Source organism: Hypomesus transpacificus, chromosome 3 (assembly GCF_021917145.1).
Source record: "Hypomesus transpacificus isolate Combined female chromosome 3, fHypTra1, whole genome shotgun sequence".
Taxonomy (NCBI): Eukaryota; Metazoa; Chordata; class Actinopteri; order Osmeriformes; family Osmeridae; genus Hypomesus; species Hypomesus transpacificus.
The window spans coordinates 14590548-14618352 of NC_061062.1; the positions used below are offsets into that span (position 1 = coordinate 14590548).

General features: G+C 39.8%; 1 protein-coding gene across 34 annotated transcripts; it reads left to right on the forward strand.

Moving 5' to 3' along the window:
- Positions 1 to 2598: 2598 nt before the first annotated feature.
- On the forward strand, positions 2599 to 27436 carry si:ch211-266g18.10 (trichohyalin). 34 transcript variants are annotated; one of them, XM_047045124.1, is made up of 47 exons: positions 2599 to 2748; positions 2882 to 3018; positions 4470 to 4646; positions 4797 to 4880; positions 4960 to 5061; positions 5196 to 5339; positions 5984 to 6127; positions 6358 to 6456; positions 6666 to 6782; positions 6965 to 7084; positions 7287 to 7328; positions 7451 to 7477; positions 8452 to 8565; positions 8694 to 9962; positions 10920 to 10976; positions 11086 to 11271; positions 11584 to 11676; positions 11921 to 15781; positions 16059 to 16109; positions 16242 to 16289; positions 16431 to 16499; positions 16741 to 16788; positions 16882 to 16929; positions 17472 to 17537; positions 17659 to 17703; positions 17792 to 17836; positions 18085 to 18132; positions 18978 to 19025; positions 19114 to 19149; positions 19258 to 19305; positions 19432 to 19479; positions 19631 to 19687; positions 19795 to 19845; positions 20098 to 20166; positions 20277 to 20324; positions 21092 to 21139; positions 21506 to 21565; positions 21657 to 21722; positions 21857 to 21901; positions 22070 to 22114; positions 22314 to 22361; positions 22514 to 22558; positions 22976 to 23017; positions 23392 to 23436; positions 23714 to 23782; positions 23970 to 24005; positions 24172 to 27436. In XM_047045124.1, exons 2-47 carry the CDS (start codon positions 2997 to 2999, stop codon positions 24255 to 24257), a joined length of 8166 nt encoding a protein of 2721 aa, XP_046901080.1. In that variant the 5' UTR covers positions 2599 to 2748; positions 2882 to 2996; the 3' UTR covers positions 24258 to 27436. The 34 variants fall into 34 exon arrangements, with proteins under 34 accessions (XP_046901080.1, XP_046901305.1, XP_046901288.1 ...); XM_047045349.1 differs by having other exon boundaries at positions 2610 to 3018; positions 11921 to 13641; positions 14602 to 15781; XM_047045332.1 differs by having other exon boundaries at positions 2610 to 3018; positions 11921 to 13296; positions 13459 to 15781.
- Positions 27437 to 27805: the final 369 nt, after the last annotated feature.

The window sequence follows — 27805 nt, forward strand, 5'->3', positions numbered from 1 at the left end:
GGCTTGTCGTTAGACTCAAGGAAAAGTTTCCGAACGTGCAGTCTGTTCACTGCCTGGCGCATAGATTAGAACTGGCTGTCAAAGATGCTCTTAAAGAAGTGGCTGGCACTAATCAGTTTGAGTTCTTTATTTCAAAGTTATACTCCCTTTACAATCAGTCAACCAGGAACGCCAGGTTGCTTAGAGAAGCAGCGGCCGAGCTCGACATGGAAATACTGAAAATAGGTCAAATATTCACCATCAGATGGGTTGCCAGCAGCTTTAAAACAGTTAAGGCAGTATGGAAAGATTTCCCCGCACTAGCACACCATTTCAAAACAGCTAGTGAGGACACATCACGCAATGATCTTGAAAGGCAAAAATATAAGGGACTTCTGAAGCACCTTGCTAACTCAGGATTTGTGGAAGATTTGGCTGTCATGAAAGACATCCTGCGTGAACTCCAGGGCCTGTCTCTCAAGCTGCAGAAAAGAGAAATGTCACTAGTGGATTCAAGTCTCGCCATCGAACAAACTATTAATGTTTTGGCGACCATGAAGACGTCTGGTGGGGGGAAATCAACCAAGAAGGCCGAACAGTCCGTCTCATCTGGCCTTTTTAAGGGCGCAGAGCTGAGTGAAGGCAGGGCGAAAATAAACAGCTCTCGGTTTTATGAATCAGTGATCGCGTCTCTAACTAAGCGATTACCGGAGTCAAATTTGGTCATGATGCTCAAAGCTCTTGACAAGCGTTTTTGGCCAGGAGAGCAGGAGGATCTGCTTTTGCATGGTGAACCAGAAGTACACAGCCTTGCGAAAGCGCTTGGATTACCAACCAGAGAGGCCGTGGAGCAGTTTCGAGATTGGAAATTGCAGGGCACTGCACCGGGGAAAACATTGGAAAGTATGCACATAGCAAGTCGCACGTATCTCCCCACGTCAGCTGAGTGCGAACGAGGCTTTTCCGCAGTTAATAACACGGACAACCAGAAGCGCAACAGGTTGCGCGAAGACAGCCTGTCTTCACTCCTGTTTGTGGACCTCAACGGACCTCCTCTGGACAAATTTGACCCAGTTCCGTTTGTCAGAAGCTGGATTAAAGCAGGACATCGCCTGTCTTCATCCTGGAAACCTGGACGGCAACCACAAGAAGTTGAGCCAAGGCATCTTTGGTCTATTTTAACTTAAGGTAAGAGAGAGAGAGCAAGAGAATGAGAGAGAGAGAGAGCGAGAGAGAGAGCGCACCCGCTGTGGTGATGTTTGGCTTTTTGTGGGCTGTCTGTCAGCATCCGCTGTGGTGCTTTTTTCAATTTGAGCGATGGGCCTGTTTGCACGGTTAGACGAATGTGCTTTGTGTAGGCCTATGTGTTTAATGACGTATCTGTCTGATCATATTTGCTGTAGATAGATAGTTAAATAATGTCACACTAACGGTCATACACTGCAGGCTCTCATTTGCAAGTGCACGGATTGCGTGCCAGTCTCCGATTTATTCAGCGGCATTTATTCAGTTGATTGCTCTGTAAGTGCGCCAGATTGGTGCCAATTATTGTCGTTTCTGCATTGTATTCCACAACGTTGCCTCTTAAAACAACGTGTATCCAAACAACTTTAGCCAATGCAATGTCAGTGAATAGGCTACTATGTCGGATTATCAAAAAGTGTTAGTGTGTCCGTGTGTGATGTCATGTAGGCTATAGACTGGAGAAAAAAAAAATCGGGAGATGGGGACCCCCCCGAATATGGATGGGTATTTCGCACATGGTGGGGTCACACATTTTTTGGAGGGCTTTTTTTCTGGGTCACACATTCTGATGGCTTTCAGAAATGGTGACCTTTGTGGAACTGGCTTTGTGATGGCTCCAAATCAGAAAATATGGTTCCAGATTAGTGTGAAGGGATGAAATAACTACCCCAAACCATTGTTCGAAGTTTTTCTTGTGTGCTCACTTAATACACTCTGACATCTTGTTGATTTGGTCTTTGTGTAACATGAAGTTTCAAGAGAGAGCACCAGAGGGCACTCTTTAAGGGCTTGTTCTGTGTCAAGCCCTTACAGACAGTGGCAAATGCTTACTTTGCTCATTGCTGAAGGTATTTATAGCTGGAAAAGAATGTTTATTTTCAACCAGTCATTCGAAACCACAGTTTAGTACACATCTTCACAGATTTAATTAAAGAGTGGCGATTGGTCTGACGTGAACTTGGGAAAGGACAAATTGGCAACCGAGTAGTAGGCTAAATATGTAGCAGACTGTACAGCACGATAACCTCTGACCATATTAGTCAACTAAAACATAAAGTTTATTATATGTTTTCTTGAACATAAATCATACTTAAGACGACCAACATCAGTTGATGCCACGTTGTAGTTGTTGTCCCTGTTAGGAGCACTGTGTCATCTGACCTCTGACACTTTCAGAGTCTTCAGAGCTCTAGTGTCGTGACAGACCTCTCTGGGAGCTCCCTGGCTCTGTACAACCCCCAACCGCCTAAAAAGGCCTGGCGGAGCTGTGCTGTAGCACTGAAAGTCCTGGCTAAGAATAAACCCAGGCTACAGGGGATAAGGTTACCTTGCAGCCCCCACCCCTCCAGCCGTCTGTGCCGTGTTCTGACCTATACCCATGTGAGGCACCAACAACACATGCTGGGCTTCTCATCTGCTGTCCCCTTTCCCTACTCTGCCCCTGGTTTGGCGCTCTTCCCCCCATTTTAGCTGTCTTTCCCAGACCCCCCTCTGCAATGCTGTGACGCTGGCAGCTCTGCAACTGTAAATCTTTTTAAACGTTTTTCTCCAGAAGAATTCAACCTTTGGATTACGTGTAGAAAGTCTGAAAACCAAGGAGTTCACTGGGTTAACTGAGCTGGAACGTTAATTAATGGAATTTTGTTTTTCTTTTTAGATTTGGTCGGAATCTAAGTAACTGTTTGGATTGCAAAGAGTCTGCTTAGTTCCTACGTAGAAGCTTTGCTTCTCCGCTGAGGGTTTGTGCCTGATATTAAGTCTTCATAATCATCATGGCGGCAGCTGCTCCTCAAGGTAAAGCTGGCACACCTTTCGGGTTCTGTAAATTAGAACTACAATAATGCTTCATTGTACGTTTCTGCCACAATATAAACAATGTATGTTATCAGGAGGCCATTCTTGTTTCTATGACATCTCCTGTTTGGAAAATGTAGTGAATGTTGGTTGCTATAAATACCACATATCATGTAGCCTGAGATTGAGTAGCGCCACCCTGGAACATGACAGTGCAGCAGTGGCCACTGGCTGTTGGAACTCACTGGCTCTGTAGCTGACTGTATGTAACACAGTTAAACTGATACAAACGTAAACAACTTTTCACAAACAACGACAGAAAAAAGTATTATGGGCAAGACTTGATATTATTATATCAATATATCAAGTATTATTGCCTGAAAATGACAACTGACATTCTGGTGTTATCGAGTTGTGGGTGTTTTAAAATGCCTGTTTGTTAGTGATTCTTCATGTGTTTATGTTTGGAGGAGTGGATCATGGAAGTTACGCTTATGTTGAAGCAGCACTTGAAGGAAGGGAAGGAGGTGTGATGACTTTGGCAGTGTTTAAAACCTACCCAACACCACCAGTAGTACATAACAGCCAAGGACATAAATATCAGCTTACCATGAACATCCTCTCCCACATTATTCCATATAATTAACAGCCTTTCACACATGACTTCACACAGTGACAGATATAAAGTACTATACGTACTCTAAACTCAACTCAAACTCAACCAAAGTGTTGACTTGGGTTTTAATTATTGATCAAATAAACCCAAAAGTACACCACCTAAGTGGTGTCTATGTTGCTGAAGAAGCAAATGGCCCTTTCTGTGCTTCGGGAAGGAGAGTTATGATGGATCATCATTGATCTGAGCAATCAAGCAAATCCAGACATCTTGTTAGGGATGAGGTGTAAAATTATGAATTCAATAATAAGCCATGCAGTAAAAACAGAACACAATAGCTTGATGCAAGGCAAAGATCCACATCCCGTGATCATATCTCAAAGCTCCTGAGGACAATCTCTCTCAACTGTCCTTAGAGGTTAGCTGCATGTCTAGTGCATGATGCAGCTGTTTGTCTTGTTAGGTACAGTACTGTATAGTACAGTATAGTACAAACCCTTCATAGTCTTACAATACTGTCCATTTACAGCAAGTTTCACAAGATAATGTGCAATGAAAAAATGTGTCAACAGTGTTGTCTTCCTATGGCTGGTATAATGAAAGAAAATACTGCATGTGTAAATTTAAAGAGGTTACCAGTTATGTTGGCCATAGATAACCAGTAACACAGTAAGCTAAGCCATGTGTGTGTGTGAAAGGAGGGGGATATTTCTTTTTTTAACAATGTGCCACAGCGTTGTACCATCAAATATGTTTTTAGGACTGGTCATAATGCGCTAAGATTTGGAAATCGCCCCCCCCCCCCCCCGCCTTTCCTCCCTTTCCCCCAACGTAGCCGACGGGCACACTGGAGAAACGGGGCGTGTGTCGTCTCCTCCGAAGGCCCCGGGCTTCTGGCTGTTGCGGACGCTGAGCTTCTCTGTGGAGTTGCTGGTGGCCCTGGCTTTCCTCCTCTGCTGGATCGGGGCAGGCGTCATGATGTTCGAAATTGTGGAATACAAAGGGGTTACTGGTTCGTTGTCATCATTTTTCTAAGGAAACTGTTGACTCTTTGCTTGGTTTGTCATAGTGAATTTGGACATGGTGGATAGCTTGTTAAATTGTTTGTTCCGTTTTATTTTCTTCCCAAATTATATATATTTTTGTATTTAATACTCTTTAGATATTCAAGAAATTGTCATGGATCCCATGAAAGCTATAAATGAGGCTGTAGATGGCATATCCAACTTGTTCAATGGAGCGCAAGGTACAGGAGACATTCTATAGAGGATCTTAATATGTAAAACAATGGATATTTGATACATTTTACATTTTGTATTCTTCAGAACTTGTTCCTGAACTGGACCCCATGACTGCTATTAACTTTGCAACTGAGGAAATAACCGATGCGAAAGAAGAATTTGTGAGCTACCTTTCTGATGAAGAAGGTATTTTAATGCTTTACACAGTGTTGACCCCCCCCCTTCCTGACAGATTTGTCTACAATACTGTCAGTTTATATATTGGGAACTTTTTAAATACATTTGTTAACAGTTCTTAACATATCCTTGTTTTTCCACAGGAAACATTTATTTAAGCTACATTGACCCAGTGATCATAGGCAGAGGTGCCTTCGAGGCTACCAATGACCTCATGTGTGAAGCTGGGAGCACCATACAACACACGCTTTGTACTGTATTTGATACGATCCTGGATCTTCTAAAAGGTACTTTGATTTTTTGAAATGTGTTTAGATTCCGTCATACACAATATAGTGTCACATATTTTACAAATATGTAATGACAAAATATGTACAGTACTAATGACCACATGATGATGGAATAAAGTATCTATATGCCTGACATAAATTGAATTAACCCAATGAGCTTTAACCCAATAATTACGGTGTCTTAACATGGCTAAGCTGACTCACAGACAAGATTCTACGTGTTTTTCGTTTTGTTTTTTGCTTTAAGGATACAATTATTTGCAGACCTACATGGCATTCTTGTTTCCCACAGGAGAATATAATTTTTGTTACACTGACCCTGTGGTCATTGGCAGAGGTGCCTTCAAGTTTACCAAATGCCTCATGAGTAAAGTGGTTGTTATTGTACAATATGTTTTCATAACAATATTGGAACTTCTAAATGGTACCTTGCCTTTTAGAAATGCCATTATGTCATATATCATCATCCAAACATACTGGCTGACCTAAATGTATTGTGGGACCTCATGAGTTTTTACCCAGAGACAGTGGTGTCTCTAATTATCTGAGCAAACTCACTGAGTAGATGACATTTTGGGTGTTTGTTTAGGGGTGTAATGAGGACATTGGCTGAACTACATGATGTCTTTGTTTTTCTACAGGAAAATACGACTTGAGCTACATTGACCCTGTAGTCATAGGCCGAGGTGTCTTTGAGGTTATCAATGGCTTCATGTGTAAAGTGGGGGACGCCATACAAGACATTCTTTGTAGTGCTTTGGACACTTTCTTGGATAGTGTGAAAGGTATATATCCGTCATGTTTTGGCAAGAATGTCTCTGTGATGTTGTGCTTGGACTGTGTCATGTAAAGTCAGGAGCTAAAAATGTGTTGTTTCATTTAAACAGTACAAAACATGACACAGTAACAGACTAAACCTTCTTGACTGGAATGCACTTCCTTTAAAATCGTAGGATTTAGTATGAGATAGTCTGCTAAATGACTAAAACAATGTGTTAATGGTACTTCTAAACAGCTGCTCTTCAATGGGTGGGCTTTAACCCCATGATAATCGTGGAGACTGTCTCTGAATGGATGAGCTCACTTTGGGCATACTTATGGAACCTACTGCAAGGTACAATGCAGTACAACTTAGTGTAACTTTCTTCAATTAAGTACTAAAATGTTTTCTCCTTACACTATATTTTTGTAACCTTCAAAACATTCTATAACCTTCAAAAACACAATTCACATCAGTTTGTTTTGACTACCATTAAAGTGTTTAAGGTGTTTTGTTCCACCAGCACATAACTTTTGGTTTGAATTCCATCCTGGGTTTTTCAGGCGTCTTAAATGTGAAGTTCAGTCCCATGACGGTTCTCACTAGAACAGTGGACATAATCATTGAGCAGAAGAACATTCTTGTGAACTACCTCTCCCACTTGCTAATGGGAGACCAAGGTATTGTTTTGACTTTGACTTGCCTTCAACGAACAACAGTGTGTATGTGTGTAAATCGATATTGTATACTGTACAAGCAAAGAATGGAAAGCTTTACTGAATGTAGAGCTTGTTTAGAGATTTATACTTGCTATGAGATGAATTTTCATGAGGGCAGAAGCTTACCTGCTGATATTTCCAAGGGGTCATTCCAGACATAACCTTTGACCCGATGCAAGTGGTCACAGATGCCATGGTGGAGATCACAGACAAGAGGAACATATTTCTATCTTATCTGTCAAACATGATCATGGATGACAAAGGTATATTCCTCATCAGATTACAATATCATTGATAATTGAATGCTGGTAATTCTTTTCTGGGGGTTAGTGTTGTTAATGTTTCAACAATATTGGACCTATATTATAGGTAGTTACGGTTGTTAATGTAACCTCAATGTAAAGTGTAATGTCTGTTCCTCAATGTAACCTCAATGTAAAGCCAATGTCTGTTCACTTACTGTAGGTGAATCTACACCATCTGAGATACATCTTATTAGGAGGAAAGGTCAGTAGTATTAATCACATTTTTTCTAGCCTTGTCTTGGTATTAGTACTTGATCTAGACAAATATCAATTTTCTTGATTCTGCGTATATCCACTGATTATTGTCTCTTTATCCAATCCAAGGAGAGTTTTTACCGCCTTTGGAAAAAGGTAAGCACTGTTATTTGCCCAGTTTATGACAAGGTTTTACATGATACAAAACTTGCATTTGCCATGGATAATTTGAGATCAATCAATATAAGTTATTTCTTATAGTTGAATGGTTTGGTTGTCCTGTTTGTGGCAGTTACATCATAATGAATGAAGAGTTGTGTTTGCAATCACGTTTTCTGTCAAACTGGTTTTTATTTGTTCTATTTAAGACTGAACTTGCATATACATTACTGATCAAATTACATATTCATTCATCACTACACATGATTGCATCGGCAAACATCAATTCAATTGAACCAAGTCAATTAATCCCTTTCTGTTTAATTTAGTTTGAAATCATTAATGCATCAAGGCATGGTCATTATTTTATGTTAATGTCGTGGTACAAACAATATAATAAACACATGACTGAGTGGTTTTGGACTTGTTGACTGCATACGTTATGTTTTATTTCTGTCGCAGTTTGTTCATTAAAACATTGTTTTGTGATAATCTTCTGGCATTCCATGATTTCTGCACTCATTTCGACTGACATTGGTGTGCATATCAGTATTAGAGTGTACTGCATGAAAGGTCTTTGTGAAATGTGGACCTGGAGTTGCATTTCTCCTCATGTCTTCACATCGCCGTTCCCACTCCAGCATTTTCCCAGCAACTTCTCTTTAACTTACTGATGAGTGACACCTGTTGTGTTGGATGGAATGTACTTCTGATATGTATTTTCCTTGGAATCTTTCATTTGTTCCCCCAATACTGCCACATGTAGTATGCATACAGTATGTTCTCTACGACTAACTTTACAAAGGATCGTGTACATAGGTGTCCACGGTCACCATATTCACCTCCCTCCATAAATCCAGTGTCCTAAATCCTGTGTTTGCATCTGCAACCTCTCACCTGTGACAAATGCTAATGGTGTTGTGTGGGGAGTGATAGAAAGCAGTGAAAGATAAAATGACTTGATGACACAGTTGCAGAACTGACGCACACCAAAGAAAAGGACAAGATCAGTGTTCCTTCAGAAACGGAGGAGAAATACGACACGGCATCCATGGAGGATGTGAAAGAGGCAGAGGAGGAGCATGGTATTTAAAAAATATATGTTTACTTGATATACAAATTTGGCTTGTATCCACGAGAATCTGCTTCTGACAAGATATAGAACACGCTTGAGTAAGACACTCAATGTTTTCCTATTACGTCACTGATGTAGATAAAGATGATGAAGGAAATAAAGATCCTGGAGAACCACTGGATGAAGCAGTCTCTGATGGAGACTACATGGAGGCGGAGTTGCAGGAAGAAGATGCCGACGAAAGCAAGAACACGGAACATAAGCAGAAGAGGAATGTCCGCATAACCTACGAGAGGGTACGAAGAATAGGATCAAAGGCCCACTTGAAAAAGGATCAAGAGCAACCAGAAGAGACAGATCATCAAGTCAAGGTAGAGGAAGAGAAGATAGAAGGAGAGGTGGTGGAAGAAGAGAAGGAAGCACAGGAGCAGGCCCAACCCTTACAAAAGGCTGTTGAGGCAGAAGATGACCATCCGGATGAAGGAAGAGAAGAAACGAAGAAACAGGAGGAGGAGAAAAAGAAGACTGGTGATCTTCATTTCAAACACCAGGTGGTATTAGAAGCAGGTGGTGACCAGGAACAGGACATGACAGGCATTGAACAAGATAAGGAAGGAGAGCAGGCTGTCACAGAAGAGGCAGTAGAGGAGAAGGAGGAGGAGGAACCAGCAAATGAAGAGGTGAAAGAGGAGGAGGTAGAGGAAACAGAAGATGAAGAGGCGAAAGAGGAGAAGGAGGAGGAGGAACCAGCAAATGAAGAGGTAAAAGAGGAGAAGGAGGAGGAAGAAACAGCAAATGAAGAGGTGAAAGAGAAGAAGGAGGAACCCGCAAATGAAGAGGTGAAAGAGGAGGAGGAGGAGGAGGAGGAACCCGCAAATGAAGAGGTGAAAGAGGAGGAGAAGGAAGAACAGCCAGTGGAGGAAAACAAGGCTGCCATAGAAGAAGTGGTAGAGAATGAGGAGCTGAAGAAGGAGAAGAAAGAAGAAGAGCCTGCTAAAGAAGAAGTAATGGAGGAGGAGGAGGAAAAGGTGGAGGTGAAGAAAGAGAAGGATAAGGAGAAAGAGGAAGAGAAACATAAGCTAGTAAATGAAGAGGATGATCATGTCGTCCTGACAACTGAAAAGTTTGATGTTGTTGACATCATGACTGGCATTGCATCTGAAGAGGAAGAGGAAGAAAAGGAAACAACACCTCCTGTTACTGATGATGAAGATTACTCTGACATCATTGATGATGATGAAAACAACAACAACAGCGAAAGCAAGAAAACAGAACCCAAACGGAAGAGGAATGTCCACATTCCTTATGAGCGAATAAGGAGAATCGGATCAAGGGCCCATCTCAAACTTGATGAAGAGGTGCCCAAAGTGGAAGATTACCAAGGCAAAGACACAAAGGATGACAAAGGTATATAGATTTTATATAACAAATTTGAATCAGCAAAGATGATCAAAGATTGTCAGAAATTGTGCAGTAGTGCAAATGGTGAGTGTGTAAAAAAATGAAAGCATATATTTTTGTTACCCATCTGTAACATTTGTTTCCAAGGAAAGTTGTTAATTTCAAATGGCTGTCAGTAGCATAGCTATGCTAGTTTTGGTGACAAGTTAGTTTAAATAAATATTTGTATTGACTGTTGAGTTTGCGCAACTAACATTTTGGACTTGTCATTTTAGTGCATACACTTACAAATGTTTATTTCAAAGATTGTATAAAGAAAAGTGTAAAAAGGCTCAACATGATATATTTAATATCAATGTTAGCCATTTTCATGTTTGGGACATGAAATTCTAATATGACCTATAAATAGAACATGAGTTAAATATGAGTTCTGAGTTGGAATCTTTCCATGAAAATCCATGAGTTTACTATCAAACCTTTAATGGTTCATGACATAGTTTTCTCAGACAATGAATGAAGTATACTGTAAATTTGACTAAATCATTACAGAATTGTTTTGATTGAGAGTTGTATAGTGACTTTGATTACCTAGGTCGTTTTTTAAACAAAATATTACTTTAACTGTGGTGTGAATAATAGAAGGGAAACAAAATCTTGAAGTACACACATAGCCTTTCAAAAGCTACAGTGTCTTGACACACTGCAAAAAATAGCTGCATTAAATAGCTTTATGAACTTTGAATGAATTAATTTGAATTTTTTATTTATTATGTGTATTCATATACTACAGTAACATTGATGTGATTACTATGGAATTGATCTATAACAGGTGATGCCTTAAGTATCCTTGAACTTTGTATGCATGTACTTCGAATGATTCCCAGAACTACATGGTTATTATATCACCTACACCTGCCTCAGCAGAGTTCTTCTGCAGAATAAACGTACATGTATGTTCTGTAGTTCTCAGGGAATCAACAGAAAGACGAGCAAAACAGGAGGTAGAGGACGTTCTTAAAGGTAAGAAAGACGAGTTTCCCCATTTCATGACAAAAGCTGCAGTGCCAAAAAAAAAAAAATCTAATATCAAACACATGTATTATCTTATGGTGTTTGTTGTTGCTTACAGATCTCAGGGCTGCACAGGTCAGAAAATTGGAGAGAGTGCAAAGGAGGAAAGAGAATGAAGAGAAAAAAGAGAAGCCTGTGAAACTCGAGAGAAAGTCTGAGAAAGAGAAGGAGGAAGAGCTTTCTGAGGACAAGATTGGAGAGGCTAAGAACAGTGTGAAAAAGGCAGAAAAGCTACAGCTTAAAGGTAATATGCTGTACCATGGCATTTTCTAGTGTATTAAAGTGTATTTGAGGATGCTATGAGATTTCTGCTATGTATGCTATACATGATGTTGTGCAGCACTGTGAACAAGTAGTCCAAGTTTCAAATTACACTTAATTTACTGACTTGTCCGTTGCTTTAATCATACAGGATGTGCTGCTGCATGCACTTCCAGTACCATTTTTAACATCATGAATCACATGATACACACACACAGACACATACAAACACATGTACAGACACAAATACATTGGCACATCATTTTTTTTTTAACAATGTTATTTCATAAAACAGATGAACTTCTGAAGAAGTCTGCTGAAGAAATAAAAGCAGTGAACGAGACAGGGCCTCTGAGGAGGAGATTTGCTCACCAGACTAAAATGACAGGTGGGCCGTCAAGTGGAAATACAATCATGTTGGACATGAGCTAGGACTGAAATTGAGTAGACCTTTGTACGGTACATCATGTCAATAAATGTTGACATAAAATCCCAAACTGACAAGGAGATGGAGGATCCTACTTTGTTGGACCACTTTTTGCAATAGCAATACATCTATTCACCCACATGGTATCTATGTATTGTTATTTTCATGCGTGTCAATTCATTACTGTCCTCTGCTTCCACTACAGCCATTGAACCCAAGATGACAGTCAAGGAGTTGAAGGATGTGAAGGCCTACAAAACAGAGTCTGACAAGAAAGAGGTAAAGTCCGAGACGGAAGCCATCAAGGCTGATGAGGAGGTGAAGCCAGAGAAAAAGGTGTTTGGCAAAAAAGTGGTAAAGGCTGAAAAGGACGTTGAGGCCAAGGTGACATCAGAAAAAATAGAGGCTCACAAAAAAGAGAGCAAGGCTGACAACAAAGAGGTGAAGCCCGAGAAAGAAGCCATCAAGACTGAGGAGGAGGTGAAGCCAGAGGTAAAAGTGTTTGGCAAAAAAGTGGTAAAGGCCGAAAAGGAGGTTGAGGCCAAGGTGACATCAGAGAAAATAGAGGCTCACAAAAAAGAGACCAAGGCTGACAAGAAAGAGGTGAAGCCCGAAAAGGAAGCCAAGGCTGAGGAGGAGGTGAAGCCAGAGGTAAAAGTGTTTGGTAAAAAAGTGGTTAAGGCCGAAAAGGAGGTTGAGGCCAAGGTGACATCAGAGAAAAAAGAGGCTCACAAAAAAGAGATTGAGGCTGACAAAAAAGAGGTGAAGCCCGAGAAGGAAGTCATCAAGACTGACAAGGGGGTGAAGCCAGAGAAAAAAGTGGTTGACAAAAAAGAGGTAAAGGCCGAAAAGGAGGTTGAAGCCAAGGTGGCATCAGAAAAAATAGAGGCTCACAAAAAAGAGACCAAGGCTGATAAGAAAGAGGTGAAGCCCGAAAAAGAAGCCATCAAGACTGAGGAGGAGGTGAAGCCAGAGGTAAAAGTGTTTGGCAAAAAAGTGGTAAAGGCCGAAAAGGAGGTTGAGGCCAAGGTGACATCAGAGAAAAAAGAGGCTCACAAAAAAGAGACCAAGGCTGACAAGAAAGAGGTGAAGTCCGAGAAGGAAGCCAAGGCTGAGGAGGAGGTGAAGCCAGAGGTAAAAGCGTTTGGCAAAAAAGTGGTAAAGGCCGAAAAGGAGGTTGAGGCCAAGGTGACAACAGATAAAATAGAGGCTCACAAAAAAGAGACCAAGACTGACAAGAAAGAGGTGAAGCCCGAGAAGGAAGCCAAGGCTGAGGAGGAGGTGAAGCCAGAGGTAAAAGTGTTTGGCAAAAAAGTGGTAAAGGCCAAAAAGGAGGTTGAGGCCAAGGTGACATCAGAGAAAATAGAGGCTCACAAAAAAGAGAGCAAGGCTGACAAAAAAGAGGTGAAGCCCGAGAAAGAAGCCATCAAGACTGAGGAGGAGGTGAAGCCAGAGGTAAAAGTGTTTGGCAAAAAAGTGGTAAAGGCCGAAAAGGAGGTTGAGGCCAAGGTGACATCAGAGAAAATAGAGGCTCACAAAAAAGAGACCAAGGCTGACAAGAAAGAGGTGAAGCCCGAGAAGGAAGCCATCAAGACTGATAAGGAGGTGAAGGCAGAGAAAAAGGTGTTTGGCAAAAAAGGGGTAAAGGCCGAAAAGGAGGTTGAGGCCAAGGTGACAACAGATAAAATAGAGGCTCACAAAAAAGAGACCAAGACTGACAAGAAAGAGGTGAAGCCCGAGAAGGAAGCCAAGGCTGAGGAGGAGGTGAAGCCAGAGGTAAAAGTGTTTGGCAAAAAAGTGGTAAAGGCCAAAAAGGAGGTTGAGGCCAAGGTGACATCAGAGAAAATAGAGGCTCACAAAAAAGAGAGCAAGGCTGACAAGAAAGAGGTGAAGCCCGAGAAAGAAGCCATCAAGACTGAGGAGGAGGTGAAGCCAGAGGTAAAAGTGTTTGGCAAAAAAGTGGTAAAGGCCGAAAAGGAGGTTGAGGCCAAGGTGACATCAGAGAAAATAGAGGCTCACAAAAAAGAGACCAAGGCTGACAAGAAAGAGGTGAAGCCCGAGAAGGAAGCCAAGGCTGAGGAGGAGGTGAAGCCAGAGGTCAAAGTGTTTGGTAAAAAAGTGGTAAAGGCCGAAAAGGAGGTTGAGGACAAGGTGACATCAGAGAAAATGGAGGCTCACAAAAAAGAGACCAAGGCTGACAAGAAAGAGGTGAAGCCCGAGAAGGAAGTCATCAAGACTGACAAGGGGGTGAAGCCAGAGAAAAAAGTGGTTGACAAAAAAGAGGTAAAGGCCGAAAAGGAGGTTGAGGCCAAGGTGGCATCAGAGAAAAAAGAGGCTCACAAAAAAGAGACCAAGGCTGATAAGAAAGAGGTGAAGCCCGAGAAAGAAGCCATCAAGACTGAGGAGGAGGTGAAGCCAGAGGTAAAAGTGTTTGGCAAAAAAGTGGTAAAGGCCGAAAAGGAGGTTGAGGCCAAGGTGACATCAGAGAAAATAGAGGCTCACAAAAAAGAGACCAAGGCTGACAAGAAAGAGGTGAAGCCCGAGAAGGAAGCCAAGGCTGAGGAGGAGGTGAAGCCAGAGGTAAAAGTGTTTGGTAAAAAAGTGGTAAAGGCCGAAAAGGAGGTTGAGGACAAGGTGACATCAGAGAAAAAAGAGGCTCACAAAAAAGAGATTGAGGCTGACAAAAAAGAGGTGAAGCCCGAGAAGGAAGTCATCAAGACTGACAAGGGGGTGAAGCCAGAGAAAAAAGTGGTTGACAAAAAAGTGCTAAAGGCCGAAAAGGATGTTGAGGCCAAGGTGATATCAGAGAAAAAAGAGGCTCACAAAAAAGAGATCAAGGCTGACAAGAAAGAGGTGAAGTCCGAGAAGGAAGCCAAGGCTGAGGAGGTGAAGCCAGAGGTAAAAGTGTTTGGCAAAAAAGTGGTAAAGGCCGAAAAGGAGGTTGAGGCCAAGGTGACATCAGAGAAAAAAGAGGCTCACAAAAAAGAGATTGAGGCTGACAAAAAAGAGGTAAAGTCTGAGAAAGAAGCCATCAAGACTGACAAGGAGGTTAAGCCAGAGATAAAATTGATGGGCAAAAATTTGGTAAAGGCCGAAAAGGAGGTTGAGGCCAAAGTGAAATTAGAGAAAATAGAGACTCACAAAAAACAGACCAAGGCTGACAAGAAAGAGGTGAAGCCCGAGAAGGAAGCCATCAAGATTGATAAGGAGGTGAAGCCAGAGAAAAAAGTGGTTGACAAAAAAGAGGTAAAGGCCGAAAAGGACGTTGAGGCCATGGTGACATCAGAGAAAATAAAGGCTCAACAAAAAGAGACCAAGGCTGACAAAAAAGAGGTGAAGCCCAAGAAGGAAGCCATCAAGACTGATAAGGAGGTGAAGCCAGAGAAAAAGGTGGTTGACAAAAAAGAGGTAAAGGCCGAAAAGGAGGTTGAGGCCAAGGTGACATCAGAGAAAAAAGAGGCTCACAAAAAAGAGACCAAGGCTGACAAGAAAGAGGTGAAGCCCGAGAAGGAAGCCATCAAGACTGATAAGGAGGTGAAGGCAGAGAAAAAGGTGTTTGGCAAAAAAGGGGTAAAGGCCGAAAAGGAGGTTGAGGCTCTCAAGGAGTCAAAACCCATAAAGGCAGTTAAGCCCAAAGTGGCAGCAGAGAAAATTGAGGTTCACAAAAAGGAGATCAAGGCTGACAAGAAAGACATGAAGCCTGAAAAGGGGTCGGTTAAGGCTGAGAAGAAGGACGTGAAAGCAGAGAGAGAGGGGAAGGCAATCAAGGAGGAGGTGAAAGCCAAGATAAATGAGGAAGACCAAGGAGAAGTAAAGGTGAAGAAGGAGGTTATGGCTGCACTGCAGCCAGAGAAAAAAGAGGGTGACAAAAGAGAGGTGAAGGCCGACAAGAAGCCGGTGAAGGCTGAAAAGGATGTGATGCCCAAGAAAAAACAAGCTGACCAAAAAGAGGTGAAGGTTGAGATGAAGGAGGTGAGGGCTGAGAAGGAGGGTAAAGTCCCAAAAGAGTCGAAGGCCAACATAAAGCCTACTTTGAAAAAGGCTGATCTTGATGTCAAAGAAACAGGTTAGATCCCTCTACACATGTATGAACACTGATATTTAAATGTGTCAAATAAATCATTAACAAATTATTGTAGTTAAAGTAGGTTTCACAAGACTCCCATGCTTATCATACAAAATATGATGTTGAAGTCATGTATAATTAATTATAAGCCTGAGCCTCTGCAACGTCACAACTTTTTCTTTTTGGGGCTTCTAGAGGATCCACCTAGAAAAATACTTGTATAAGTATATTATTCCTTAATATTTGATCTATTTTATCATTTTATTTTATGAACTAGAAGCAGAACTTCAAAAAGAGAAGGCCAAGAAGGCAGGTCCTTCTATAAAAGGTACACATTCACACATTTATTTTGTCCTTCAATTTAACCAATTTAGGCTTTCAAACAGCAATCAAACAACCCTTGATCCTATTCAACATCGAAATATACTGCCTTTGGTAACATGAAAGTTTGGTGTTGCAGAGATTGCTGCTTCTAAAGAGAAGACCAAGACAGTTGTTGAAAAGAAAGGTAAGACCTTTTTCATTTCACATGTATCGATTAATCATTTTGCAATCTCAGTGCATCACATAAAATCTACTATTCAACGTGCATCTACCATTAGTCCTGTGGTAATGTTGGAGCTTACACATTTGTATGTTATTTTGACAGAGCAAGAGGGCACCCACAAGAATGCTTCTCTTACCAAGGAGAGGCTGAAAGTAGTGCCAATGAAGAAAGGTATTCCGTTTTCCTCCCGCTCCTAATACCTAACATGTTGAAAGTGATGTCAATTACTGTTAAAAGTTACTGTTAAAATTTGCTGTAGAATACATACACTGTCGACTGGAGTAAAGCAGGCAGACGTGCTAGAGCAGTTGCTATGGCAGCCATTGCATTGTATCTCTACATTGGCAAATGTGAACCATTTCACTGAACATGGGTTTGGCTGAAGAAACATGGTAACATTTATTCGTCTTAGATCTTGAAGTTACTAAAGAGAGGCCAAAACCAACTACAGTGAAGACAGGTATAGTAGAGTATGCTGTTTACATTTAAGTATTTGTATGTAAATATTTTCTGAAGGAGGCATTAAAGCATACCGTGCTGTATATCCTTGTAGAAGCTGTCACATCAAAGGAAAAATCAAGATCGGCCCCATCAATCAAAGGTATGATCAAATGTTTACAGGTACCAATTAGCTTACACTACATTTACATTTAGTGATTTAGCAGACGCTCTCATCCAAAGCGACTTACAGTAAGTACAGGGGCTAAGCGGTTAGGGAATCAGGCTACTAATCAGATGGTTGTCGGTTCGATTCCTGGCCGTGCTAAATTAAGTTGTGTCGTTGGGCAAGGCTCTTCACCCTACTTGCCTCAGGGGGAATGTCCTTACCCTGTACTTGCCCTGTACTTACTGTAAGTCGCTCTGGATAAGAGCGTCTGCTAAATGACCAAATGTAAACGTAAATCTAACTAGCTAACACAACAGTTGCTAATAACAGTGGAACTCAGGTTCATCACAACAGTTACAACTCAAGAGAGACCCAATCACCTGAAAACCTTCCCTTAACACCTGTTGTCACCCAGAACTTCAAGGTGACCCCCCGGAATCCACCAATAATGTAATGTCGATTTATCGTAGTGCAACCCCCAGACAACTTCATACAGTGCAGGGTCGCCACAGTACTATGCCATCTTTCTTACACAGAGGCTGGAGTTTCCCACCGAAATGTGTCCCTTACAAAGGAGAGGGTGAAGGTTGTGGCCCGAGAAGGTGTGAACTTGTTTCTGCCCTACTAGTAGTTATTCATGTGTGCTCCCAGTTCCCCTTCATGCAGTGTCAGTCCGTTTACAGTCAGAAGGTGATTACTTTTTTATACTGTTTGATTTACAAGCAGAAGCTCCTAAACAGAAGACCAAGCCTGCAGCTCCTGGGAAAGGTTACACTTTACATTTTTGTCCCTCTGATATTACTGATGTCAATTGGTGTCTGTGAGTAACATTGGCTTCTGTGTCCATTTAATTCAGAAACTCTTCTGAAAGAAAAAACAAAGACATCCTCTTCAAAGAAAGGTACGTGTTATACATGGCCATGCAAAACATTCATTTGATCAATTGCCTTATCCAAATTTATAGTACTAGTATCTGCAGACTCATGTCTGATGCACCTTGAAGATTCCTTCAGGTCAAGGTGTGCTTTCCTATGTATTATTTGGCATTAGAAATCACCAAGGACAAGTCAAAACTTTTTTCTATAGCTCTGAATACTAATTACAATGTTGTCTTACCGACTGCATTTATTGAACATTTGTTGATTTCAGAAGCAGACACTCCTAAAGAAAAAGCCAAGCCAGTGATCCCAACTAAAGGTACAGTTTGCTTTCCTTTGATGTGGTTGCTGGATGGCCTGTAGACGTAGAATGCCCTATTAACATATTCACCTCTGCAAACTAGACTGCAAAATTCATAGATCTTCAACATACGGAAACAAAATAGGATGTATAGCTGTGTGCTGGAGAAACCTTGTCAGTGCATTGGTGGGATTGGGATTGGGATTTGGATACTAATTTGAATGTCCTTTCTTTGGGGATTATTACACTAACTCATCACATAAAGTGGGTTTTTGTGTAAGTGAATCAACTTATATTACATTTCTTTCTTTATTTTCATTTCAGCACCTATGGTTGCCAAAGAAAAAGGCAAAGCAGTTGCTAAAAAGGCAATTCATTTGAGATCCGAGTCTGTGCCTGCATTTACAATTCTTGACATGTACATATTTTACTATCAAGATTGGATTGCATCAGACTCCACCCATCTTACTTTTATTGCCTCTTAAAACAGTAGAACTAGATCTAACTCTCTAGCAAACATTCATTTGTATTCCAACTATGAGCAAATGTGGGTAATTTGGGAGTTTTGCTCTTACACTTATTTATCAATCCACCGGTTATATTTCTGGTTATAGAGCCTGTGGTAACTACAGAGAAGGTTAAACTAGTGCTGTAAAAAAAGTGCTCATCTATGTTCCCTACATTTCACTGGCATTTGTTTACCATAGAATCCTAAGCATTTTTAAGCAACCCCATTACTGTCACCTGGTTCTAGTTCAGCTTTATATATGAATTCCTTATTGCAACATTTTACACATTATGGTTCAAAACATTGTGTGTGTTGTTATGTATAGTCATGCATTATAGTACACTCTTTGTTTTAGTTCTAGAGGTTCCCAAGAAGAAGGTAAAAACAGCACCTGTTAAGAAAGGTAGGGCTGGTGTTCTAAACTGCATGTTTTCTGTATCTTTCAGTTTATGACTGATTATACAATATATTTCTCATCTTGCTTGTTCCAGAGCCTGAGGCCTTGAAAGAAAAGGCTGTGAAGGAAGGTATGTATAGAAACATGGATCAATGGGGACCTGGGGAAGCCTCAGGCGTGCTGGGATGAAATTTGAACATGTTACTCCTGATTCACATGCACTCTGTGTTGGATGCAGAGCAAGATGTTGCAAAAGAAAAGGCCAAACCAGCTCCTGCAAAGAAAGGTGCCACCGAGATTTACTGTGCACATTTTAACCCTTTAATTTCCTCTTTTTTTAAATTTTATTATTGACCTGGTAACTGCATTTGATTTGTTACATGACGTAAATTATGTATATTATTTGAAACAGAGCCTGATGCACCAAAGGCCAAGACCAAGCAAGAATCAGTGAAAAAAGGTGAAACATGGGATCCTTGATTTCTGTCAATGTTCATACGTTCATAAACAATAGCTACATAAGATTTACGCAGCGCTGAGTGACCTTCTATTAAAAAATATTGTTTTAATATGTAACTGAAGTATGGGAACATTTGTTCATTTCAATTCAGAGTCTGAAACTCTAAGAAGAGAAGAGAAAGAGAAAGCCAAACCAGCTATTAAGAAAGGTAACAGTTGTGTTCTCCTATTGCTCCTATACACTTCTATGTACAGCTACATGTAAAAACAAGTGAGCTTGTATCTGTATCAATTGTATTCTCCCCTCGTGGGCCAGATACACCTAAAACAAAGACCAGATCAAAGACCAGACTTCCTATGAAGAAAGGTATCCGTTGTGTTGTTTGAGTAGTGGCGATTGTTTAGTTTCTGTAGTGTTCCATGGTTTGCGTAGTCTTTGTGTTGATTCAGTGCTTGGTAGTTTAGTGGTCCATTTTCTCTGTGTATGATTAAATTGTTGATGAGGAGTTTGTGTTAATAATGATCTCCTAACTTGATTAATTGCTTTTATAGATTCCACAAGCATCAAATCATTAGACCTTTTGATACTGAAGATCATAAACTGTATTTTTTCTTACAGAGGCTGAATTTTCTCACAGAAATATCTCACTTACCAAGGAGAGGGTTAAGGTTGTGGCTTTGAAGAAAGGTATTAGTTATGCGATATGCAGGTCCAGATATTCAAAAATATAAAGACCTTAACATAATGTACAGTAATGCAATGATTGTCTAACAACACTCTGTAATGTGTGTCTTCAGAACAAGAGACTCCCAAGGAGAAAGTCACATCAGCAACTGCAAAGAAAGGTCAGATTTAATAAGCGCAGCTAGTTCAGGCAGGGCAGCGCGTGTCATCCGCTCATTACCACACCTGTGTTAGCAGCACAAGGTCATTGGGCCACGTCCGATAAGACAGCATTAAAAGGCCGAGCGGATACGCACACACACACACTCACAAGGGTTGTAGTATGATCAGTGCTGCTGCCGCCCTTCACCATCCCCTTCTCCCCCATGTTGTCTGTATGTTCTATCCATCATGGGGGATTATATCTCTATTGCTCCCTGCCTCATATGTCATGTATGTATGTGTTGCATCGAGGAGGCAGGGAGTGCTTCCCTTAGATTATCCACTCCGCCAAAGTCAAACCTACATGTCCATGTTATGTAACAATAAATGCTCAAATCTAATACGTGATTGCCTTGACTGAACTAACCATTTTTAGTTAGTTGGTATCATATTGTATACCATATATCTGAATTTGCTTCCTGTTCTCAGAAATCCAGTGGATTAATTACAAATTCTCTGAAGAGAGAAATTTCACCCCTAAAGTAAAGGCAAAATCAGCAGCTGTGATGAAAGATACTGAACTTAGGAAGCCCCATTGTTGTCTTTCTGACTAACACCTTTGGTTTAAATGTGTTGCTTGATAACTCCAATGACCTGTTGTATTGCCATTCCACACAAAGTTAGAAGATCTTCTCAGTTCCTGATTGCGCTGGCCTTGTGATACTTACAGTAAACTACTTGTATGCAAATATTTTACTCTTACAAAATATCGTGTTTTTTTTTATAGAGCCGGAGGCTACTAAAGACAAAGCTAAACCGACTGCTCTGAAGAAAGGTACAGTAGGACATTTATATTTTGTATCTATGTATACATGCAATTTCACTGGATGTGAGTCAGTGCTTATTTATTTCTGGAATGTTTGTCTATTGTACCAGATTCTGTCATAGATAAGCAGTTAGGTTATGCAACAAGAAATGGATCTTGTGCTACGTGTGTAAAGGTCTCACAATAAAGACCTAGCGCTGGAGTTCTTCCCCTTGTTGACTTCAAACATTGAATTAACCTTTAAAACTGTATTTTGTATTCATTATTTGTAATAATGACAATTGTTTTAGAATCTATTTCCCCTAGTAGTTTCCATACCAACACCTACCTTAACATAATGCTGGCCTTACTTGGTGTATTTGTGTCATCAAAAAGGTGTTTATGCAGAGCCCACCGCTAAAAAGGAAAAGGCAAAATCTGTGTCTGTGAAGAAAGGTATGTTATTTAGTGGTTCTCTGTACACAGCAGGATTTAGTCTTCAGACGTCATGGAACACTGATATTTGATTGCTTTTTCTGGCAAGTAGATCCTGAGGCTACAAAAGTGGTCAAGTCAGCACCTGCAGAGAAAGGTACATTTAGTCATTTAGCAGGTACATTAGATATCTTGCATTTCTGAAAACAATCTTACTTAAATATGATATTTGTCAATATCTGTCATATATCTGTCATAAATTAACAATTTGTGGAGATTACTTCAATCACTTTATTTGCTTTCAAACTCAAGATATAAAGCCTAAAGAGAGGGTCGTACCACCTGTTTTGAGGAAAGGTAAATAGGAACTGAATCATGATCAAATTGCTGTATTATAACATACAGCCGTTTTGTTGATCATAAAATCTATCATCTATCATACCATATCACATAGTACATTTATTAAAAAACACATCACGCACCACAATATCAATGTTTGGTGTTTGACTACAACAATTTCTTTAGCAGATGTCTCCAGACAAAAGGTCAAATCAGTAGCCCCTAAGAAAGGTATTGAATAATGACATTAGCTCTTGCTGCCGTAGAGCTCAGAGTGTCTAGTAGCTGCACTGTAGAGCTGCCAATGCTTCATTGAGATTTATGGAATTCTGCAGACAGTAACTGACAAGCTTGATTTGCCCACCTGCTGTATCTGTGAGATGATGGTGATGACTGAGATTTCAATTGACATGAATCTTTTTATTCTTAGAAACCGAGGCTCAGAAAGACAAGTCCAAATCAGCTGCAACCCAGAAAGGTTTGAATTAGTTATTTATTTTACTTTCCTCATCTTTTTTTACATAATGAGACATCTACATACTTTTTTCCACAATTATAATATAAAATAAGAACCTATAAGATGTGAACAATCTAAGCATTGTTTAATGAACTTGGTTTCTTGTCTCCCAGAACCTGTGACAATGAAGGAACTCAAAGCAGCAAACATTAAGAAAGGTAAAGCAATGGAAGACTTTATTTACTTCACTTGTTACATGCACCAACTGGCTTGGATAAAAGTGTTTGCTTAATGAATAAATGTGACCATAAATGTATATTTTTTTTACAAATTACGTAAATGTGCTGTTTGCATGCACTTCCAAATGTGTTATTTGTATTGGTTGAGAGCTTTGTCTGTATTAAAAATAAATATGGCTCATGTGTGTGGAAGAAGTTGAGTCATTGATACTATCTTCCACATTACAGCCAATACAAAATATGTTAACGATCCTAAAAGTGACAGCCATATTTATAATTTATTACATTTGTCATTTTTTATGTACTCGATTTATTATCAGGTGTTATCTCATACTGAATCTCCATCCTTGAAAATGTAAGCTGTAAATCATATCTTATACTTTACTGTTGATATAGGGGACTCAAAAGAGAATGTCAAACCAACACCTACTGTGAAAGGTAAGTTACAGAACAAATTTCAATCTCTTTTTAATGTGCTTTACCAACCATCACTGGTTATAAAGTGTTTTATTATGTAATAGAACCTGAGCCTGCCAAAGCAAAGGTCAAACCAGCTTCAACAAAAAGTTAGGAGTTGGTATCAAATGTTTTTATTTCCATTTTCCAACATGTCCAGGCGTCTTATGTCTTTTGCATAAAACCTCAAAACATATATCAAGGATTATATCGAAACATATATAGGCTGGTACTTGATATATGACTATATCAAGTACTAGCCTAGCCCCATCTTGGACTCAATTGGACATTTTTTTAAGCAAGTTCATTTTCTCACTTTTTTTTCCTTTACTTACATCATTTCTGTGTTATGACAGAACGTGATGTTCCGGAGAAGGCCAAAACAAACACAGTGAAGAAAGGTAAGTAAAGACCGAAATAGTTTGTACTACACTGATTGGACAAAAGATAAGGAGCTCTGGGTTCCTGAGATAAACTTCAACTTTATAGTGTTACAGTTATCTGAAAATGCAAAGGCAAATACGTAGACATATCTTTCATCCATAGGCGTTTATATTACTAAAATGTTGTAACTGCACAGTACGTCAGCAACAACCTGCAAAACATGAAGGTAATTTTCTCTAATCTCCTGAGGTAGACTATATTGGATATTTCATTCAGTCATTTTGTTTCTATTAGTTACAGAAGATAGAGTTCTGAAAGAGAAACAGCGTCTGGAGCCTGCAAAGAAAGATATCTCACACATAGGTAAACGCACAGACAATAGAGTGACACCATCTGATTACAGAGTAGTATATATTTATGCACATGACTTCTATAGTTTATGACCTTATTTTTACCTTACATTATTATTTTAGATATATCTATTGAAAGTAAATGGGTCAGGTCAATGTTTTGATTATTCTGAAAACATCATGTCTCGTTTCTTCACCAGCTGATCCTGTAGAATCAGACAACTTATCAACAGAAGGTGACCCTACACACACACACCTCATCAATTTCATACCTTGTCAATGTATTGTATTAGGCATGAACATGGCCTGAGAGGGCAACATCTGGCTTGCATCAGGTTTACATATGACTCAAGGCAAGTTGCTGCTGCACTTTGCATGACCTGTTCTCTGAATGCTCCACAGATGAGATGCCTTACTTCCAGTGCTTCTTTGTGGATGAGGACGACGTGCAGTATCCCTTCTACCCCTTCTCACCGCTCCAGATGTGAGGCTCCTGCTCACTGCGGAGCGCCGAGTCTGAACAAACCAATGGACGTGTTGGGGGAACCACCTTTAGTGTTGAGTTAATTTACCAAAGAGAACTACGACAAAGATCACAACCTCCGCTGATACAACGCAGGCTGGCGTCCGATGCTGGTCTACAGCAAAAAGCCTTGGACGATGGAGGAGAATGGAAGATGCAGGATGACGGACAGTTCTTACATTTCCTGGATTGGTTGAGCTCCAATAGTGAGACCAGGCAGCCAGTGTCATTCCTTTCCAATATATTTTTTGTGTTTGAAGGGTCCTTTTTTCTGAGGATATTACATGAATTTCATGATTTGTTACGAAACAGTACACTTTTGATGTTTTTACTGATTTATCAGTTGTTTTATTTTTCGACACATATTCTCAGTTTTTGGATAAACATTTGAGCTAAATGTAGGATTTACCATTTAAATATACTTGATGAGTGGGCACATATTTACCCTTGAAGTTTTTCTTGCCACACCAAGGATTGTCCTACAACATGCCTTTCAACCACCAAACCATCCATAAACCAGGAACCAAAAACTTATTGAGAAAGGTTTTACAACATTACTACTACCTTTTATGATTAAAGCTGACACATAAGTGTCTGCTTACATTACTCTTTCACTCTCTTTCACGAGCTGCTTTTTTATGGCCGGAAGAGATCATGATTCCTATATAGCTGAGCATGCTATTTCTGAGATTTTCAGACAACTTTGTCTGACTTGTTTGTTAGTCTATTGAGCTCAATTACTTTTTTTGTGATGTCTGACAAGTAGATAATAAGCACTCATTCAAGTGTACAGGGAACTTTTCTGCTTTTCAGAGTCAAAATTTAGTTTCTCCTTACAGTACATGTCAGTATTGTAATTCATTTGTATTTTGAAAAACTCTGGAAAGGAATGACCAAGCGCTGCCTGTCTCGGAGCTCCCCCAGAAACAGACCAAGGTCAAAGTCAAGACCTCGCAGTTAGGTGTGACGTTAACGCCCCCTGCTTGCCACGTCTCAGAAGGTTGAGAGTGGTGAGTCAGGTGTGGTCACATGATGAAGTCTTACCCATATGAACCATCTTTACGTCTATGATGGTGCAACACATGATCGTGCATACAGGATCACACTCCTTCCTTTCAGGGTGCTTATTCTAAGCATTCCATTATCTGATCTCTCAGAAGGAGGTTAGGGAGGAAGCTTTACATTTAGAATGGGTATTGTTTTGCATCAGATGACTATGGAATAGTCTAAATGCTTGTATGGCAAAAAAGGTTCTGGAAGGTTCCATTTTGTACGGTACTGAAGACATCGAAATATCTCGTTACCCATTTTGTGTCTTTGTGACTAAAATCACTTTTTTTACTGCACAGGGTTAATGTATTATAATCCGTGACATGAAACTAACTGGAACATTAGCGGGACGGTGTGGAAATTATTGAAAGGGCACACAATATAGCATAGCACTCTTGCTTGTCAAAGCCCACATCTATTATTTGATAGACCAAAATAGCCTGTTACAAATCCAGCTGACTTGCTAACTACAGTATGTGTGTTGATTCTCAATATGAAGATCAAGCCCTGGTATCCCAGAGTGATGTTTTTTAAGTTTGTCATGTGTTGATATATAAATGCACAGTACAGAACATATTGCTAGTGATAATGATATAATAAATATATGGTCATAATGACAAAAAGATGATAATAAAAGTTTCTAACATACAATAGTAATATTGCACGAGGATATTTATATTTATTAAGAGTGATTGTAAATACTGCATTCATAATGTGATTGTGTCATGAATCTATGGACTATTGCTCTGTAGTTCTTCAACATCCATGAAAAGGAAAGGGTGGTAAGTTTGCATGTATGAGCGTACCTGGTTTACTCACAGTTCTCCACTGCCTTATTTATTTTAACTTGATAATTGGAATTTTACTGAAGTTAAATGTCTAATGTTGAAAAAGCATTTCAAGGCTTAACAGCTGTATACACCACAATTGTTGAAACCTTGTGTGGATGTGCGCTTATGTCTCACTTTGCCTGCACCAAAGGTTTACATATGGCTCTTTACATAGTGCTGAACATGCTATTTAGTGGAGGCATATCACAGGTTGTGGTATGGTCTTTTATGCTGTGTTCACTAATGAAATATATCCATCAATCTTTGTTTTAAATCGTTTGACTGAACTTAGGAAAGGGAACTTATCCCTTTATTCCTCCTTAAAGTATTACAAACTGAGTAGTGTTTCCTATATTACATTTTTATTTTTCATCCGTGTTTTTCTTCAAATAGTTTGTTTTGAATTATTTATGAAATGGATGAATGTATATTCTACCCATCAACATTGTATCTATGTGCAGTATTGAATTGAGACAGATTGTCTGATTGGTCCTCGTATATCCAGTCTGCTTATTGGTCTGCATGTATATAGTCAGAATATTGGTCTGCATGTATATACAGTCAGTACATTGGTCTGTACACAGTCACGTACTTACATACGTGGTACGTATCCAAGTTTGTGCATGAAGTGTGTTCAGTTTTCTTTACCTTCATGGTTTTGGTCTTTTGAATGATCTGTCTGTCACCTACACCGACGTGAAGTTTAAGTTATTTGGTGGCATTAGCTGTACATGAGTGCTAATCAATTATGCAATTAAATGTCCATTTGGTTGTGAGCTTATACTTTTAATTTTTGCTTTTACTGACATCTGTACATATAAACATTGATGCTAAAATTCTATTTTTTCTCCAACAAATAAGTCTGACTTTAATCAGAGTTTACTCTTATGCCTAAGCATTAAGTTACTTGTTTATTATCCAAATCTGTGTAATTTATGTTTTGTCTTTAGTTTCTCAAACACTTGTGAAAGAAAGTCTCGGGCAGAGAGTAAGAATATGAAGAATTTAAAATAACCTTTGCATGTTGTTGTTGTGGTGTATGTGTTGTAGTACATCCATTTTGTCAGATGAGGGCAATGTTTAGTAACACAATTCAAATTCTCGGCTGCAATTGTTAGAAAAATGGGGTTTGTAAGAACTACTGTAAATGGAAGCATTATGTGGGAAACAAGCCCATGTTTTAAGCAGTTTTAAAGGTGTGTTGTGTCATTTTAAGTTTCTTCAACTAATGTAAATAAAGTTGAACACTGGTTCGTTGTCCAGATTTGTTGTGTGGGTAGATTTGTCAGTGAACATTTTTTGGTCTAAATTTTTCTTCTTTCTTTCCTTCTCTCTCTCTCGGTCCCTTACTCAGTCTTTGTCTTTGTCTCTCATTTTCTTTCTTTCTTTTTATCTTAAAGAGAATAAGAGGTACAGCGAGACACACAAAGAGATAAGAGATATAAAGAGAGCGGGAGACCAAAGCCATACCGTTATAAAGGACAAATTTATGAATATTATAATTAAACACTACCATCAACATTATAGGCATTCACTAATAATAATGGCATTAAAATGTACTGGAACACTATCTCAATGTCAGATCCAAGCTACTGGGGACAGAGAGAAAAAAATTATTAAAGCGTTCTTCTGT